Source organism: Sebastes fasciatus, chromosome 11 (assembly GCF_043250625.1).
Source record: "Sebastes fasciatus isolate fSebFas1 chromosome 11, fSebFas1.pri, whole genome shotgun sequence".
Classification (NCBI taxonomy): Eukaryota; Metazoa; Chordata; class Actinopteri; order Perciformes; family Sebastidae; genus Sebastes; species Sebastes fasciatus.
This window is the reverse complement of record NC_133805.1, coordinates 26,869,232-26,885,968: the sequence shown is the minus strand read 5'-3', so window position 1 is coordinate 26,885,968 and position 16,737 is coordinate 26,869,232. Positions and strand designations below refer to the sequence as shown.

Below are 16,737 nucleotides of genomic sequence, written 5' to 3'. Positions count from 1 at the left end.
TGTTATTTTACAGTTGTGTCATCCTCTAAGTGCTGCCCTATAAATCACTTTAATAGCCCGACTGTGTGTTTGTACAGTAAGTTGATTAATGCTTTTTTTTTTTTTAGGTTTAAGATGCCTCGGAGACCAGATCAAGGATATAAAATGTCCCATTAAAAAGACTCTGGAGGACAGAAAGACACCGTGATCATGAAGTCCTTAAAAAGTGAAGAAATTCCAGATGGCGTTCAAGTGGAGGACGACATCACAGGAGACCGTACGGCTCATGAATGTCAGCAACTCTGATTAAAAGCCATTCCACTCGGAGGGGGAGAAAAAACTGCTGGCTTTGCCTTTCATGCCCATTTATCACATGGAATTGTTTGTATACAGTTGTTTTATTCTCCCCCAGTGTGTGTGTGTGTGTGTGTGTGAGAGATGAGATGAATGTAATTAAAGTTTTTTAATTAGACGCTGTTCTTTTCTGGGAAGCCTGTGGCAGCGCTGGGTGGAGCCAGAGTGGAGACAGGAGGTTTGTGGTCTGGCGGAGGGAACCACGCCGGCCGGGGTAATGGAAACCGGGTGTTCACTGTACACATATATACACATATATGCAGACGCACACTCGCGCACACACACGCACTCGCATGCGCCCACACACACACATAAACCGAAGCCGAAGAGAGAATAAAACACACACAGAAAGCCACATAAAGTTATGCAGACATGAATCTGAATGCAGTGCCCCCACAATACTAATGTATACCACACACACACACACACACACATTTCTATCTTTGTGAGGACACTCGTTGACATAATGTACTCCCTAGCCCCTAACACTAACCTTAACCATCACAACCAAATGCCTGACCCCAACCCTAACCCTAACCTAAACCCAATTCTAACCTGAACCTTAAAACCAAGTCTGAAAACCTCAAACAGGCCTTTGAACGTCTGTCCGAAGGTGAGGATCGGCCAAAATGTCCTCACTTTCCAAAAGTGTCCTCACTCTTAAGGTCCGAAACTCAAATCGGTCCCCACAAAGATAGCTGTACAAGAACACACACACACACACACACACACACACACACAGAAATGCATTCATGTGACTACCTGCATTATAGAATTCAGCCTGCTGACACGCAAATTCCCTAAATAGTGGTGATATGTGCATTTGCATGCACAAACACGCATGCAAGCTCATGCATACATAAAAACAAATACACACATACACAACCTCCTCCATACTGATGCACCATCCTCACGCACAGGCACGGATGAGCAGCACGCAGAGAGGCACATGCATGAATGCACTCTCTGCCCGTCGCTCACTCACGGATGTGCGTGCGCACACACAGACCTCATTATAGATGCATATAGTGCACACAAACACATAAACACTCTCCGATTGCCACGCACATACACATGCATGAATGCACACTCACATCCCCCCACCTCCACCCAAAGTCATTACACATGCATACACACGCGCACATGCGTGCACACACATATAAATGTGCTTATAGGCACATGCTTCATACAAACACAATAAGCCTTTATCACTGAAATCCCTTAGCACGCACACACACACAAAAATATAATGCATGCACACATTACATGTCAGACCTCTCTACACATACACATGCAGTCATGACACAAACGCACACACACCCAGCCCCAATCAGTCCAACAATGAGATATAAACCCATATTCTGCATCAGTCACTGGCTTTAATGGACTCACACACACACACACAGCCGGGCCAGGAAATGCAGAAAACAGATCTCGGCCATCTACTGACATCAGTGAGGCAAGGCCCGCCTTTTCCATTAGACACTGACGTCAGTTTTCCACAAAACTGTTTCACCCCAAATTACAGGCGATCAAACCCTTCCTTCGTTGACAGTCGAGAATAGATCAATCTGAAGATACATGCTGCAAACAGCGCCACTTGAGCGGACGCTCTCCCTCCAGACCGTGCGGTCGGACCGTAATAAATAGGCATCTACGTCTGACTGTCAATGCAAACAGAGCACAGACTGTGAAAACCCTGATGCTGCACTGGCCCCACTCCCACCACACTGGAGTCAGATGTATGTAAATATATGGAAAACACTGAGGTGTGCGAGCGCATACATTTTCACAAAGCCGCCACAGTGCCTTTCAGCGAGGTCCAGCTTCGTTTTAATAAACCCCCGGTAACTTTTATTCTGCTGTGCGTATGTCGGTATGTTCTTTTAGTCCTGGTCAGTCAACATGAGCAGGTCACACTGGGCAGCAACAGGTCAATCACTATGAACAGGGCACCATCTAGTGTTGCATGCAGAGTATGGGAGAGAAGGTTTTCTTGAAGGGGAGAACACAGCTATGTTGGGTGAGTGTTTGCTGACTTTTATGTCGTGTGCAAAGTGGTTTTAGCCTCATGAAACAGTCGGGTCACACAGAGGTTAGTTTCACGTCGGAGACAAACGTAAAGAGCTCAAACAGAGACATGAACAAACCCAAAAGGTTCAGCGGACTTCCGGGTTTGGTGGTGGTGGGGGTGGCTGGGCAGCAGATGTGACTGTTTGCACAGGCCGGGCTGATAAACAAACCAAAGCCGGAGGCACTGCTACATCTCTGGATGGAAGGAAGTTTCAACTACAACTAAAGATTCATTTTTCTAAGCAGAGCTGCAGCTACCGTTTTCATTATCAATTAATCTGCCGATTGCTTCCTTGATTAATCATTTGACCCTGATTCAATGTAGAAAAATGCTGAAAAAAATCACAGTCAAAATTCTCTGATTTTAGTTTCTTAAATGTGAATATTTTCTGGTTTCTTTACTCCTCTATGACAGTAAACTGAATATCTTTTGAGTTGTGGACAAAATAAGACATTTGAGGACGTCATCTTGGGCTTTAGGGAACACTGATCTACATTTTTCACAATTTTCTTATTTTATAGACCAATCAACTAATCAAGAAAATAATGAACAGAGACAGAGGAAAGCAACAAATCATAACAACAAGGAAGCTGGAACATGATATATTTGGCATTTCTGCTTTTTTAAATCAGTTATCAATTTAGTTTCATATTCATTTTCGGTCAATCGACTTATTATTTCAGCTTTAATTCTAAGGATCCCTGTTATTATTAGAGCCACGACAGTTAGTCAAACAGAAAATTAATCAGCAGCTAGTTTGATAATTGTAGAAGTCATTTTTACAAGCAAAAAGTATCAGTTTCTCAAATGTGAGGATGTGCTGCTTTTCTGTGTTTAATATCACTGCAAACTGATGATCTTTTTGACATTTGGTTGGACAAAACAAAACATTTGCAGAGGTCACGTTGGGGTCTGGGAAACTGAGATGGACATTTTATGGACCAAACAATTAATCGAGAAAGTAATCGGCACTTATGAAAATCATCGTTAGCCGCAGCCCTGGTTATTATATTGCTGTCCCAGGTGCATCTTTGTTATGTCATTATGTATACAAAATTTAAATACGGCAGCTTTGCAAACAGCATATCTCTAAAATAGGGCTGTCAGTCGATTAAAATATTTAATCACAATAAATCACATGATTGTCTATAGTTAATCGTGATGAATCGCAAATTAATCGCACATTTTTTATCTGTTCAAAATGTACCTTAAAAGGGAGATTTGTCAAGTATTTAATACTCTTATCAACATGGGAGTGGGCAAATATGCTGCTTCATGCAAATTTTTGAATATATTTATTATTGAAAATCAATTAACAACACAAAACAATGACAAATATTGTCCAGAAACCCTCACAGGTACTGCATTTAGCATAAAGAAATATGCTCAAATCATAACATGGCAAACTCAAGCCCAACAGGCAACAACAGCTGTCAGTGTGCTGACTTGACTATGACTTGCCCCAAACTGCATGTGATTATCATAAAGTGGGCATGTCTGTAAAGGGGAGACTCGTGGGTACCCATAGAACCCATTTTCATTCACATATCTTGAGGTCAGAGGTCATGGGAACCCTTTGAAAATGGCAATGACAGTTTTTCTTCGCCAAACTTTAGCGTACGTTTGGAGCGTTACAACCTCCGAAAGATCGATTGTGTTAATGCGTTAATGAAATTAGTGGCGTTAAAACGAATTTGCGTTAACTTTGACAGCCCTACTTTAAAACCGTCACAATTTTTCTTTTCAAACACTCTCACATTATGAGTGAGATAATCTGTTGCTGCACACACCTGTAGCCTCCTCTGGTCTAGTTTCTTGACTGTTAACAGATCATTATGGGCCTTTAATTATTAAATTGATTTGAAATACAGGAAGTTTTGCATTGACAGTATAGTTATGGTATTACCCAGCTGAACGCATGCCACAGGTAGTTCATTTTGTGCTTAAAGGTGGGAAACAAAAGGTCCACAAACCTTTTCAGTACAACCAAAACAAACCAAATACTTCCAACATGTGACCCATTTAACTTTTGAGATCTTTCAACACCTGTAATCTCCCCGATTGTGGACCTCGTATCGTTCCCCATTTTCAACATAATAGAGTTATGTTTCAAGTCTTCAGGTTGTTTGGGTGTGGCACAGATACCTCCACTGATAAAAAAGTGAGTCTGCAGGATATAAATCCTGCTCGCTGAGCTCTCGTCAACAAAAACCAAACTTTGCAAAAACAATAAAACACAGCAAATGGTGTTTATTGTCAAAGTGTAGGAGTAGGACAATGTTATATGTGCATATTTCATTATTGTGTACTCTAATTGTGCAACAACCTAAGCTACAGTATATACAGACACCTATCATTAACTGTTGATAGCTGGATGACAGTTATACTGTATAACAGTAAATCTAGTTGGCCGGTTGCTTGGGCAGGACAGCCTTTAAAGGCAATCCGCCAGACGCCCAAGACTTTGGTATCATCTGCATCGGATGCAAAATGGTGACTCTTACTCTTACAGTGTAATATCAATCAATACAACTAAACACATCCATTAAAAACATCCACATGAATATACTCAATGCAACAAATGTTATGCAGAAAAATCTTTTTCCCCCTCCCTTTCTCTCACTCGGTTTCTCTTTTATCTCCATAAAATCCAGTCAAGGTTAAACAAACATTTAAATGTTACATATCCCATAAAAGTAAAAGAGAATAATGTTATGAGAACCCCCAGTCTAGATAGCAACGATGCTTTGTGAAAAATATATGTATAGTAGAGTGAACTAAACATTTACATGTACAGGTGGAAAGAAAACATCGTTTTGACATAACTCTTTTTGAATAATAATAATAATAATACAGCCCCCACAGTCTTATGAACATGCTATGATCTCTTGTTACTCACTCCGATCATTGTCCATGTGACGTCAGGCCGTCGGCCTGTCACAGGGTTGTGGTTGTGTCAGTGTGTTTACATGTTTTTTAAGTGACTGTCGTGGAAGTGTGTGTGCGTCTGCTTGTCAGTGTGTGTTTTGGTGTGTTTGCAGGTTCAACAGTCTCCCGAGTTGTGCGAATGTGGCCCGGTCTCCAGTTTCCAGTCTCTCTGGTCGGTGGCCTCTGCCGGGCCGTGCTGGGAGGCGGCGGGAGACAGGGACATCTGTCTGCGGGGGTTGCCGCTGTGCATGGTGTTCCAGTGGCGCTTCAAATCCGACGCTTTGATGAAGGCCTTTTCGCAGGAGCCGCAGTTGAACGGCCGCTCGCCCCGGTGCTGCCGTTCGTGGTCTTTCAGGTGGGACTTGTGCTTGAAGGCCTTTTCGCACAGTTGGCACGCGAAGGGCCTCTCGTTGCTGTGGACCCTCTCGTGCCTCTTCAGGTCGGGGCCCCTGATGAAGGCCTTGCCGCACACCACGCAGCGGTGAGGCTTGAAGCCGGAGTGGATCTTCAGGTGCTCCTTGAGGTGGGCGGCGGTGGTGAAGGCTTTGGGGCAGTGCTCGCAGGCGTAGGGCCGGTTGGCGGTGAGCAGCCGCTCTTTTTTGGCGTTGTGGTCCAAGGGCTTGGCGCCCGTGCTCTGGCAGGTGCCGTGGTCTCGGTGGCCGTACAGCAGGTACTCCAGCTTCATGTCGCTGGAGGAAGAGGAGCCCCAGCCGTGGCTGTGCGGATCTTTGCTCATGTTGGTGTTGTAGTTGTGCGGCTGAGACACGTGTGAGCCCCCGGCGCCCATCCCCTCCATCCCCTGATCGTAGAAGCTGTTCTTCCTCACTTCCTCCATGGCCAGCTCCTTCAGGATGGCGTCCTGGGCTCGCATCCCGTGGTCGCCGGGCGCCTGGTTCTCCCGGGTCTTCATGTTGGTCAGCTCGCGCTTCTGGGTGCACAGGTTGTCCAGGAAGTTGATGCCCAGGATCTGGCCGGACGACATCATCATATTGATGTCCTTCTTCCTCACGGCGAGCCGGGCCGTGTACATGTAGTTGAGCACCTCCTCGAAGATGTCGGAGCGGATGAAGTCCAGCTCCACGATGGAGTTGTCCTCGTCGCTCTGCTTCTTGAAGAGCTTCTTGAAGTAGTTGCTGCATGCCGCCAAGACACAGCGGTGAGCCCTGAACTCGATGTTTTCCACCACCACCACCACATCACAGTGCTCGCCCTCCATCCTCTGCTGGTTGAGCATCTTCAGGAAGGTGGCTTTGTGGTCATAGTCGATGTATCTCAGTAAATCTGACATGTTGCAGGTGAAACTGGAGCAACCTGTGGAGAGAAAAAAAAACAGGGAAAAGTCAAATATTTGTGTAATAAATTGAGAGCATGCATATGAGCTGCACAGCTGAGGGGTGGAGCTCTACTTGCACGCTTTCTCATGATAATACATACAGGTTGCAAATATTACAATTAAAGGAGCAACTTGCAAACTATATTTATTTATAGATTATTGTTAAAACTGCAGAGTAAACAAAAGTAGGTAAAATCAATCATGCATAAATTCTTTAGAGAGGAAAAAACACGACAGGCCCGCCAGCAGTAAAAGCCGCAGTAACGCTTTTAAAGCTACACAAACGACAACAGAAACTAACAACAAACACTTTTCTTAACTTGAGCAACGCGTTTTAACCGCGTAGTTCGCCTGACACGTCGCGTCGCCTCGCGTGCAGCACTGATAACCTTAGCAACAGTATTTCACATCTCACTGCGCCCAGCCATTTTGCTCAGCGAGCCTCCATTGGCATGTTTCTGGTGTCTTTTTAAAGCAGTTCACAAACAAGCTGGAGAAACGCGGCGGCGGCGGAGCAGAGGAACAACACGGCGGAGAAACACAACCGGGTGTTGTGTTCTCCTGCTTCGGTTTGAAGCGACAAAAAGACAGAAATAAGGAAATGTGAATACCCTGAAGCCCTGAACAGCGATTCCCTGTGTTGTCACGCAAGGCAGTCGACGACGATCCAGAGCGAGCTGTCGTTTTTTCCTCTTCCTCCTCTTGTTGTGACTGTGGTGCTGCACAGGAAGCGACGCGTCCTTCTGCCGCCACCTACAGACCCGGAGCGGGTACTGCACCCGAGATCGTGTAGGACCCGAGAGGAGGACTCACTCTGCTGCTTCATTCAAATGTATTCCTCTATGTCAGGGGTTCTCGACCTTCTGTATCCTGAGGCCAACTTCTGATTGTTAAAAACATTTCCGAGGACCACCTTCCCAAATAAATTACAAACTGGGCTCCAACAACATTTTTTCGTTTCAAAAATCACTCAACATGTGTGTCACTGCATCCAAGACATACACTCACCGGCCACTTTATTAGGCACACCTGTTCAATTGCTTGTTAACACAAATAGCTAATCAGCCAATCACATAGCAGCAACTCAATGCATTTAGGCATCTAGAGGTGGTGAAGACAACTTGCTGAAGTTCAAACCGAGCACCAGAATGGGGAAGAAAGGGGATTTAAGTGACTTTTTCAGTTTTTCAGTTTTTTTCCCCATGGCAGTAGGGCTCTGCAACAGCCCATCCGCCCCCCTGTGACTGTCTCCCCCTCACACACACACACTACGCCCCCCCCCACCCCCGACACTGACTCTCCCCCTCTCTCATACACTCTCAATACCACCCCCTACAGTATCCCTCTCTCTCCCTCTCCCTCTGATACCTGATTGTTTTGTTTGCACACCGACAATATTTGCACTATCTGTTTATATCATGTTTATTTTTATAGCTTATTTTGTAAATTGTACATTTTTATTCTTATTTTATTCTAACGTTTTATCTATTCTTTGTTATTATACTGTTTGTCTCGCACCAAAAAGCCAAAGAAAATTCCTCGTGTATACCCCTTACACCTGGCAATAAACACCTTTCTGATTCTGATTTGAAGGTGGCATGGTTGTTGGTGCCAGACGGGCTGGTCTGAGTATTTCAAAAACTGCTGTTCTACTGGGATTTTCACGCACAACCATCTCTGGGGTTTACAGAGAATGGTCCGAAAAAGAGAAAATATCCAGTGAGCGGCAGTTGTGTGGACGAAAATGCCTTGTTGATGTCAGAGGTCAGAGGAGAATGGGCAGAGTGATTCGAGATGATAGAAAGGCAACAGTAACTCAAACAACCACTGGTTACAACCAAGGTATGCAGACTACCATCTCTGAACGCACAACACGTCGAACCTTGAAGCAGATGGGCTACAGCAGCAGAAGACCACCCGGTATTAGCACCGGCCACTTTATTAGGGACACGGTGTCCCTAATAAAGTGGCCGGTGAGTGTATATTTCAAGATTTCAAGAGTTTTGTTTGCCATTTGCCCCTTAGTACATTGTTATTCTGAGCAGTTTACACCGAGTCAGCTTTAAGAAAAGAAAAAAGGTAGGAAAGGCACAAGGTAATTACAGTACAAAATAAGTAGCACATTCAACTCAAGACAATAAATAAATAAATTATTAAAATATGTAATAAATATATATATATAAAACGCCCTCAGTGTAATCAATAAATAAACTAAACTACCCTCTGCATAGGAACGATGCCCAAGAATACAAATATACAGTATATATGCTATATATGTCTGTAAAGGGGAGACTCGTGGGTACCCATTGAACCCATTTTCATTCCCATATCTTGAGGTCAGAGGTCAAGAGACCCGTCTGAAAATGGCCATGCCAGTTTTTCCTCACCAAAATTCCTTGTATATTTGGAGCGTTATTTAGCCTCCTTCCCGACAAGATGGCAAGACACAGTTGGGATCAATGGATTCTTTAGCTTTTTTAGTTTCCTATGATACCAGTAGCTCTAAAACTGAACCCTCTACAACCTCTGAAAGACAGAATAGCAGCCATCGTATTTTGAAGAGGTTAATCTAACCATTTGGCAGGTCCTCCACGGCCCACTAGGTGGTCCTCTGAGGCCCACATTCTGACAGATATATTGTAGGTTACATACTTTTTATAATATTTCTTCATATTTGCATTGCCATTTTTTATTATTTGATGTTTCTTGACTATTTTCTCTTTTATTTTCTCTACTATATTTATTGTTATATACCACATCACCAAGGCAAAATCATCCTTGTATGAAAACCTACTTGGCAATAAATCTGCTTCAGACTAATATAGGTGTGGTTTAATCAGCAACATGAGCACAGGTTTCAGTTATTGTCAAAGTATGTACATCACCTGTTACACACACTTAAAACCAGCAAGATCAGCACGACAAAAGCAGCACACACACAAATCCCTCTGTTGAAATGACCAAAAACTGTACAAACTTTGGCAGAACATGCAACATGTGACATTTGCATCCACGTAGTCACCTGTTAAAGAAGACCTGTCTGCTAAATGTCTTAGCATTTAGAGACTTCAAGAGAAAATAAATAGCCTGAAGAGACCATGATCACCATGTACAAAATAAAACAAGACAGTTATTGTACAATAAATAAAATAAGCTATAGCCTTTGATCAATATTTTAATTCAATTATTTATTTAGGCTACAGTGTAGAGACATGTTGGTTATCTACAGCCTTCAGAAATTACACATAGCCTACTCATTTATGTTACCATTATTAAGATAGCTCATGTTGACAGCTCGAACTGAGAAATATTCCAGTTATTCCTTTTATTGCACTCTCTGCAGGCCAAAGGTATAGGCAGACATGTTATCTCCTTTATTCTTTGGACCTATTGGAGTACAATTTCTACCCCAAAAAATATTAAATAAATCAGCACATATAGGGTGTTCATTTAGTCCCTTTAGTTGCTTTGTAAGTTAAAAATATAGTTTGTCATTTGTGAAATAAGGATTTTGCATATCTAAAAAGATCAACTGGTCCTCCTTTTATCCTTCTAACTCTTTTACTAACTTTACTAACTTTACCACTTCCCCACATGCATGTGGTCTTTGTACTTATGCTTTCATTTTGGACTTTTTACATATCCCGTTTGCACATTCCTGCACAAAACTGTACTGCACTACTCTGCCACTTAAAAATATATATATATGTTTTCTCATTTCTTATTTTTTTTTCAGATTTTCTTATGTAATTTTTTTTTCTGTTTTGTATAATGTCTCTTTATATAATTTTTTTATTTTTTTTTGCACAATTTAAGACTATACAACATAACAAAAAAAAAATATGAATAATATACAGTGCAGGAAGAGACAAAAAAAAAACACTGGGCTTATCTGAAGCCTCCACCTAGAGACACGATTAATATAAAGAAATAATATGACTACATAATGATGATAACAAACAATTAGGACAATATATATATAATAACAACAATAACAATACAGTAAATATATATATAAAAAAAGACATTTTTGAACTGTGTTCATTGGTATGCACCAAATCACCAAGACAAATGACTTGTATTTGCAAACCTACTTGGCAATAAAACAGTTTGACTCTGATTTATCGCACCCAGCAACAGGAACAGAGTGAGAGCTCTTACCTTTAGCTTCTCTCTGCCACACACGCACGTACGCAGAGTGGGCGGGGCCTCTGCAGCCTGCGTGCGGGTTCACCATAATTACCTCGAGCTGCAGAAATCCTCTCTTAATTACCCCGAGGACGCCTCTTTATACACAACTATTAAGTGTTTGGAGCATTTGGTTTCATGAATAATAGATGGACTACAATTTACAAATCAAATCCCCTCCCATCAATATAATTATTTATTTAATGATTAAGCTGTGACATATTAATAATCACATGTTGTCCATCGGGTTATTTTAGTGCCTGAGGATATGAAATCTCTGTTTTGGCTGTCATAGCTCAGGTTGTTGCTTGAGCCAAAATATTTTAGTGAATTATTATTATTTTTTTAATTAAGATTGGACAAATGAATAAATAAAAAAATAAAATCCAAATTTATGAAAAAAAAGACATGGTAACCTCACAATTTATAAATTAGCCTATAGGCTATTTTAAAATTATAATTCAATCTATTAAAGGGCTCAGTGTCACATACCATAGCTGGAGAACAGTGGATCTGTTTATATCATGCTTATAGCTTATATTGTATATTGGTAGAATTTCAATTTTTTTTATTCTTATTTTATTCTAACGTTTTTATCTATTCTTTTGTTATTATACTGCTTATTTTCACCAACAAAACCAAAGCAAATTCTTAGTGTATACCTCTTACACCTGGCAATAAACACGATTCTGATTCTGATTCTGGATAAATCATAATCTGTAGGTTATTATATGAACACATGGGATAACTAGTGTCTTATCTAATGGTCTCAGTTCCTATCTGAATGATCACACAGAGAAATTTGTTGACAAAATGTTTTCAACACTGGCTTGATATGAAGTACACAGATCATTTACTTCAGTAAAAGTACTAGTACCGCAGTGTAGAAATACTCTGTTACAAGTAAAGTCTTTACTTTTAAGTAAAAGTTTAAAAGTCTCAGCATCAAAATATAGATAAAGTACTAAAAGTAATGCAATAATGTGTTCATCACTTTAATGTTGCCGCTGGTAAAGGCGGAGCTCATTTTAATGACTTTCTATACTGCTGGGCAGTTTAATCTATACTAGGGTGGTCAATCAATTAAAATACTTAATCACAAATTTAGTATCTGTTCAAAATGCACTTTAAAGGGTGATTTGACAAGTATTTAATACTTTTATCTACATGGGAATGAGCAAATATGCTGCTTTATGCAAATGTATGTATATATTTATTATTGGAAATCAATTAACAACACAAAACAATGACAAATATTGTCCAGAAACCCTCACAGGTACTGCATTTAGCATAAAATATATGCTTGACTATGACTTGCCCCAATCTGCAAATGATTATCATAAAGTGGGCATGTCTGTAAAGGGGAGACTCGTGGGTTGAATCTGTAAAGTAACTAAAGTTATTTAATCAATGTAGTGGAGTAAAAGTATATTTCCCTCTGAGATGTAGTAGAGTAGAAGTATAAAGTAGTATAATAAAATGGAAATACTCAAGTGAAATACAAGTACTTAAAGCAGCAGTAGGTAGTATCGGAGCAAATATGATTTAAAAAAGTTATCTTTATAAAACGTTCACTATATCCTGATAGTAGTGCATGAAACAGGTAATCTGAAAAAAAATCATGTGCCTCTGTGTCCTCTGGTGCTCCTAATGGCATCTGCAAGATTTCACAGACCAGAGGAAAACAACCAATCAGAGCCGAGCTGGAGCCTTGCCGTCTCTGAAGAGCTATCAATCACTCGCAAACTTCGATCAAACGGTCAAACTAGGCAGCGCTGATCAAATATGAATCAATATTCTATTACTGTAATGCCTATTTCTCACCTCAAATGTTTTCAGTAACATCTTGTAGTGTACTGTTTAGCTGTAAAATGAGAAAGTTTATGACCCTGCAGCCATGTTGAGATCTGTTGAGGAAATACCAAGCACCGCCCACTAGCCGGAGCAAACTTTCTCATTTTACAGCTAAACAGTACACTACAAGATCGCTCTCTCTCTGAAATGACCTGTAATTGGCCATAGTCTTTCGTCACGGGCTAGATTTTTTAAAGCCTGAAAACAGAGCCATGAGGAGGTGCAGAAGTCTAGTTATCTCTCAGAACACTTGAATTACAATATGCTGAAATGTTAATATGGAATTTTTGCCCAATGATGCCAAAAATATACTGCCTACTGCAGCTTTAAGTATAGTACTTGAGTAAATGTACTGAGTTACTGTCCACCACTAACAATCAATGGGTCCAACGGTGCCACAAGTTTCAGTATTGTGGTCAACATTTTATGATTTGAGAAGAAAAACAGCAAGTTAAAACAAATGTATTTGCCACTTTTATTTCACCATTTTGAGGAAAACATGGCTGTACAAGGGACAATACTCGGTTATTCAGATACAGTTGGACAGATGAAGGAGACGTACAGTTGACATGTTCAGGGTGGGAGGGGGGGGGGGGGGGTTGACAGATCTCTCTTGGCTTTGCATCTAATATTGGGCAGAGCTCGGCAGTCTGAGCCCTTTGCCTCACTGTCACACAACCTGGGACTTGTGCTGCAGCCGATCATCTACCCTGGAGGACATTCAAAGCCTGCTCAGGCACATAAAAATCTCACAGAAATCTTGATTCCTTCGCCTAAAACAGAAACTTCTCGGTGGAATCAATCGATGAGGAAAACGCTAAAAATACTGAAATGATCATAAAAAGGAAAAATGCAATTCAAGTAGACGTGACAAATCAACGGTGAAAGATAATTTGCTATTCTCCTAGGGAAGCTTGGATATGTACAGAAGTGCGCCGTAGTGATCTCTGGAGTAGTGGCATACCTGACGGAAAAATCATGGGCTTGTTGGAGTAAGTGAGGCGATGCTTGCTGGCAAATGAGGTTGGCACTTTCTACAGCAAGGTTAAATAGTGTATGCTCCCTAACATATGCAGCCTACAGCGTATTTAAGTGTCTGGAGTGATGGCTTTATTTCATAAATAAAACGGTGCTACAATAATTATTCTCAGTAATTATAAAAATGCATCAAATTCATAAGGCAGTGAAAGCAAACGTTCTGCTTGCTGCACACACAGGGAGTCGGCGTGCAGGTGGAAATTGAGAACCATTTTTTTTTTTAAATCGTACGTTTTTTCAGTATAATCTGTTTGATAATGCAACGTTGTGTCCTTCTCATGCAAGATGCATTTGTTTAATTTGCAGGTGATGGTTGCGACTAGCGGCGGGCTGCAGCATTTGGAGAGGAGGAGCCTTTCTAGTCTTCTGAGAGTCCCCGGAGGAGTAATATGAGGAGTTTTGTGGGTGTTGGATTCTGGGAGGTTGAACAGAAAACAGCCCTCAGAGTTACTCCTGGAAGAACAGAGGAAACAGCAGTTAGTTCATCCTGCATAGTTAATCACATATGAACCTTCAGCGCCACAGCGCACCCCGCCAAAGACTGAAAACGAGCCTGATGAAAAGGTTATGGCAGATTTACCACCATAAATAGATGCACCGAGGGACTACAGAGTTACAAGAATGCACACACAACATAGATACACACAGGCTTCTTGGGCTGGAACTAACTTACAAACAATGCTCAACTATTTTACTACACAATTTGAGTGTCACCAGGGTCACAAAGGTTCATCAGCCTCTTATCTGTAACAATGTGGTTTGAATTTGAGTCCAACAAAAACTAATCTGCTATCTGGCCTTCATCACTGAGAGGGGGAGATTTAGAGAAATTGGCATTCTGTGTTTCTAAATCAGCACTTTAAGCAAATTAACAGCATTTTTATTAATAACAATTAGAAATTTCAGTTCATGCGATGGATGCGTTTAGTTCACATGCAGATGGACTTTGTGATTAGTTAGTGTTATTTATAAATGTTAAGGGAGACACCCCAGGTGAATAGTGTAAAACATACTAATCGAGAACTAATAGAGATCACCATGAAACTTCTCCAGTTGTTTTCTTACATTAAGACAATTCTTTTTTTTGTATTTCTGAACTTGTGTTTAAATATGCAAATGAGGCATTATCTTATTGAATATGTGCTTATTTGCATACATTCTTGTTTCATTTTATTGACATATTAAGAGTCTTAGGTTTTTACAGAGGGAACTTTTTAACTCTTAATTGTGTGTTTAAATATGCATATGAGGCATTATCTAATGCTTTTGGTGAATTTAGGAGAAATCTACAGATGCAAACAAAGTGAAGTAAAATGAACACCTACAGGCCTTTACACACCGGGGCGTACACATAAAATACTAATATTACACGGAGAAAAAGTCACGTCACTTTTTGTGGGAACAAAGTTGATGTTGTAAGCTTACACACCGCAAATAAAGGCATCAACCAATCAGGTTGTGCAGAGCGGGTTGAGTTACGTCTATATTTATGCAACAACAACATGGAGGCTCCATAGTCCGAACCAAGATTGCAAACTTTACTACTCCTTTTAACCTTGACAAAGGCAGCGCAGACCAGATCCACTCCTTCCGTTCTCACCTTTCACAATAAAAGCCCTAGATATATAATATTCGCAGGCGAGTATTTCGGATTTTTGAGTCATTTATTCGTCACGCCGCCGGTGTGTAACGGCCTTAACATGTGTATTTTGAATGTTTTCTTTCCACTTGTCTGAAAGAAGACTTGTTATGGAAGCAAAATAGTCCAAAATCTCAGAATTGACCAGTGCTTGAAACTTTTTTTTTTGCCAGGGGTGTCTCCCCTTAAGTTGTGGAAGGGATTAGAATAAAAAAAATACAGTTGGTGCCTTATATTGAAAAACTGATAATGAACCTTTTTACCCATTAATGCGCTACAATGAGAGATCCAGTTTAAGGAAACCACCATCCTGATGAAGGCAAGATGGCTGAAAACGTTTGGGGAATAAAGCGGTGTGCTGGAGATGCGTTTTCATTTTGAAGGACTTGAACTGGAGCTCACACTGATCTGCACTTCGCTGTGTGTGTTCTCAAAGTAAGAGGTTGTTTAATTTAAATTGTTGGCAATGCTACTCCACATTTCCCTGTTACTGTTTAGCCCCAACACTCTGTGTGTATCTACAGTGGAAAGAGACAAAAGACCAGAGAAAAAACATTTAGTATCATGTTAATAGTGCTTCTCACAAACGCAGCAGCTCTGACACACAGATATTAAACAGCACACACTCACTCGCACACACACTCACTCACACACACTCACAGGACTGAGGGCAAGGCCGCAGAAACAAAGCCAAGCATTCCCATCTGGTGAGTCACGCAAGTACACACATGCACGCTCGTCATCCCAAAACCCTGCGCCTTGGGATCGCTTCACTTAAAAAGCTCGTGAAATAACAAGCTTCGGAGCCAAAAGGTGAATTAGAATGAAACTGGACCTGAACCAGTTTCCAGATTCAAAATGCTCGAGAGGGAAGGTGGCGAGGTTATAACGACGACATGCAATGGAATGAGAGGTTCTCTCACGCAGCTCCACACCTGAGATTATCCTCACAATACTTGCCGGCGGACAAGTTGAGACACAAATGGCTGCATTTGTGAAGTTTTGCAGAAATGCTGCCACAAGGACTGCTGACCTATTTATTCCCCCACACAGGAAGGAAGAGCGCAGCTGAGAGGAGCCGTATGTCACAAACTGATTCAAACATGAGTGTCCTACACGCAGTTTTAAAACGCCAGGGATTCATCTCATGCATGAACATTTCTCTGTCCAGTTAGCCTGCTGCATGGTGCAAAACTATTCCTATTATTTACTTTTTTGATGTATTAATGAGTAAATGATACTAACACTATCACTGTTGCATAACAACATAAATTTTATTTGCAGAATATTGTTGATATTAATGAGGGGTCCCTGCAGCTGTTGTTGTCTGTTGGGCTCGAGTTTGCCATC

The 16,737-nt window shown here is 41.2% G+C and overlaps 2 protein-coding genes across 13 annotated transcripts in view; both read right to left on the bottom strand.

The window, feature by feature from the left end:
- Window positions 1-4,637: 4,637 nt before the first annotated feature.
- Window positions 4,638-7,421, bottom strand: LOC141777555 (zinc finger and BTB domain-containing protein 14-like). The gene is made up of 2 exons (XM_074651923.1): window positions 7,280-7,421; window positions 4,638-6,646 (listed from the first exon to the last, which is right to left on the bottom strand). The coding sequence occupies exon 2, from the start codon at window positions 6,621-6,623 to the stop codon at window positions 5,451-5,453; it is 1,173 nt and encodes a 390-aa protein (XP_074508024.1). The 5' UTR covers window positions 6,624-6,646; window positions 7,280-7,421; the 3' UTR covers window positions 4,638-5,450.
- A 5,750-nt stretch (window positions 7,422-13,171) lies between these two features.
- The window catches only part of epb41l3b (erythrocyte membrane protein band 4.1-like 3b), a 70,261-nt gene continuing 66,695 nt past the window's right edge, over window positions 13,172-16,737 (bottom strand). For all 12 annotated transcript variants that reach the window (XM_074651957.1, XM_074651945.1, XM_074651956.1 and 9 more), the window contains one exon: window positions 13,172-14,201. In XM_074651957.1, the coding sequence (XP_074508058.1) occupies window positions 14,196-14,201 (6 nt within the window). In that variant the 3' untranslated portion in view covers window positions 13,172-14,195. The remainder of the gene's footprint in view (window positions 14,202-16,737) is intronic.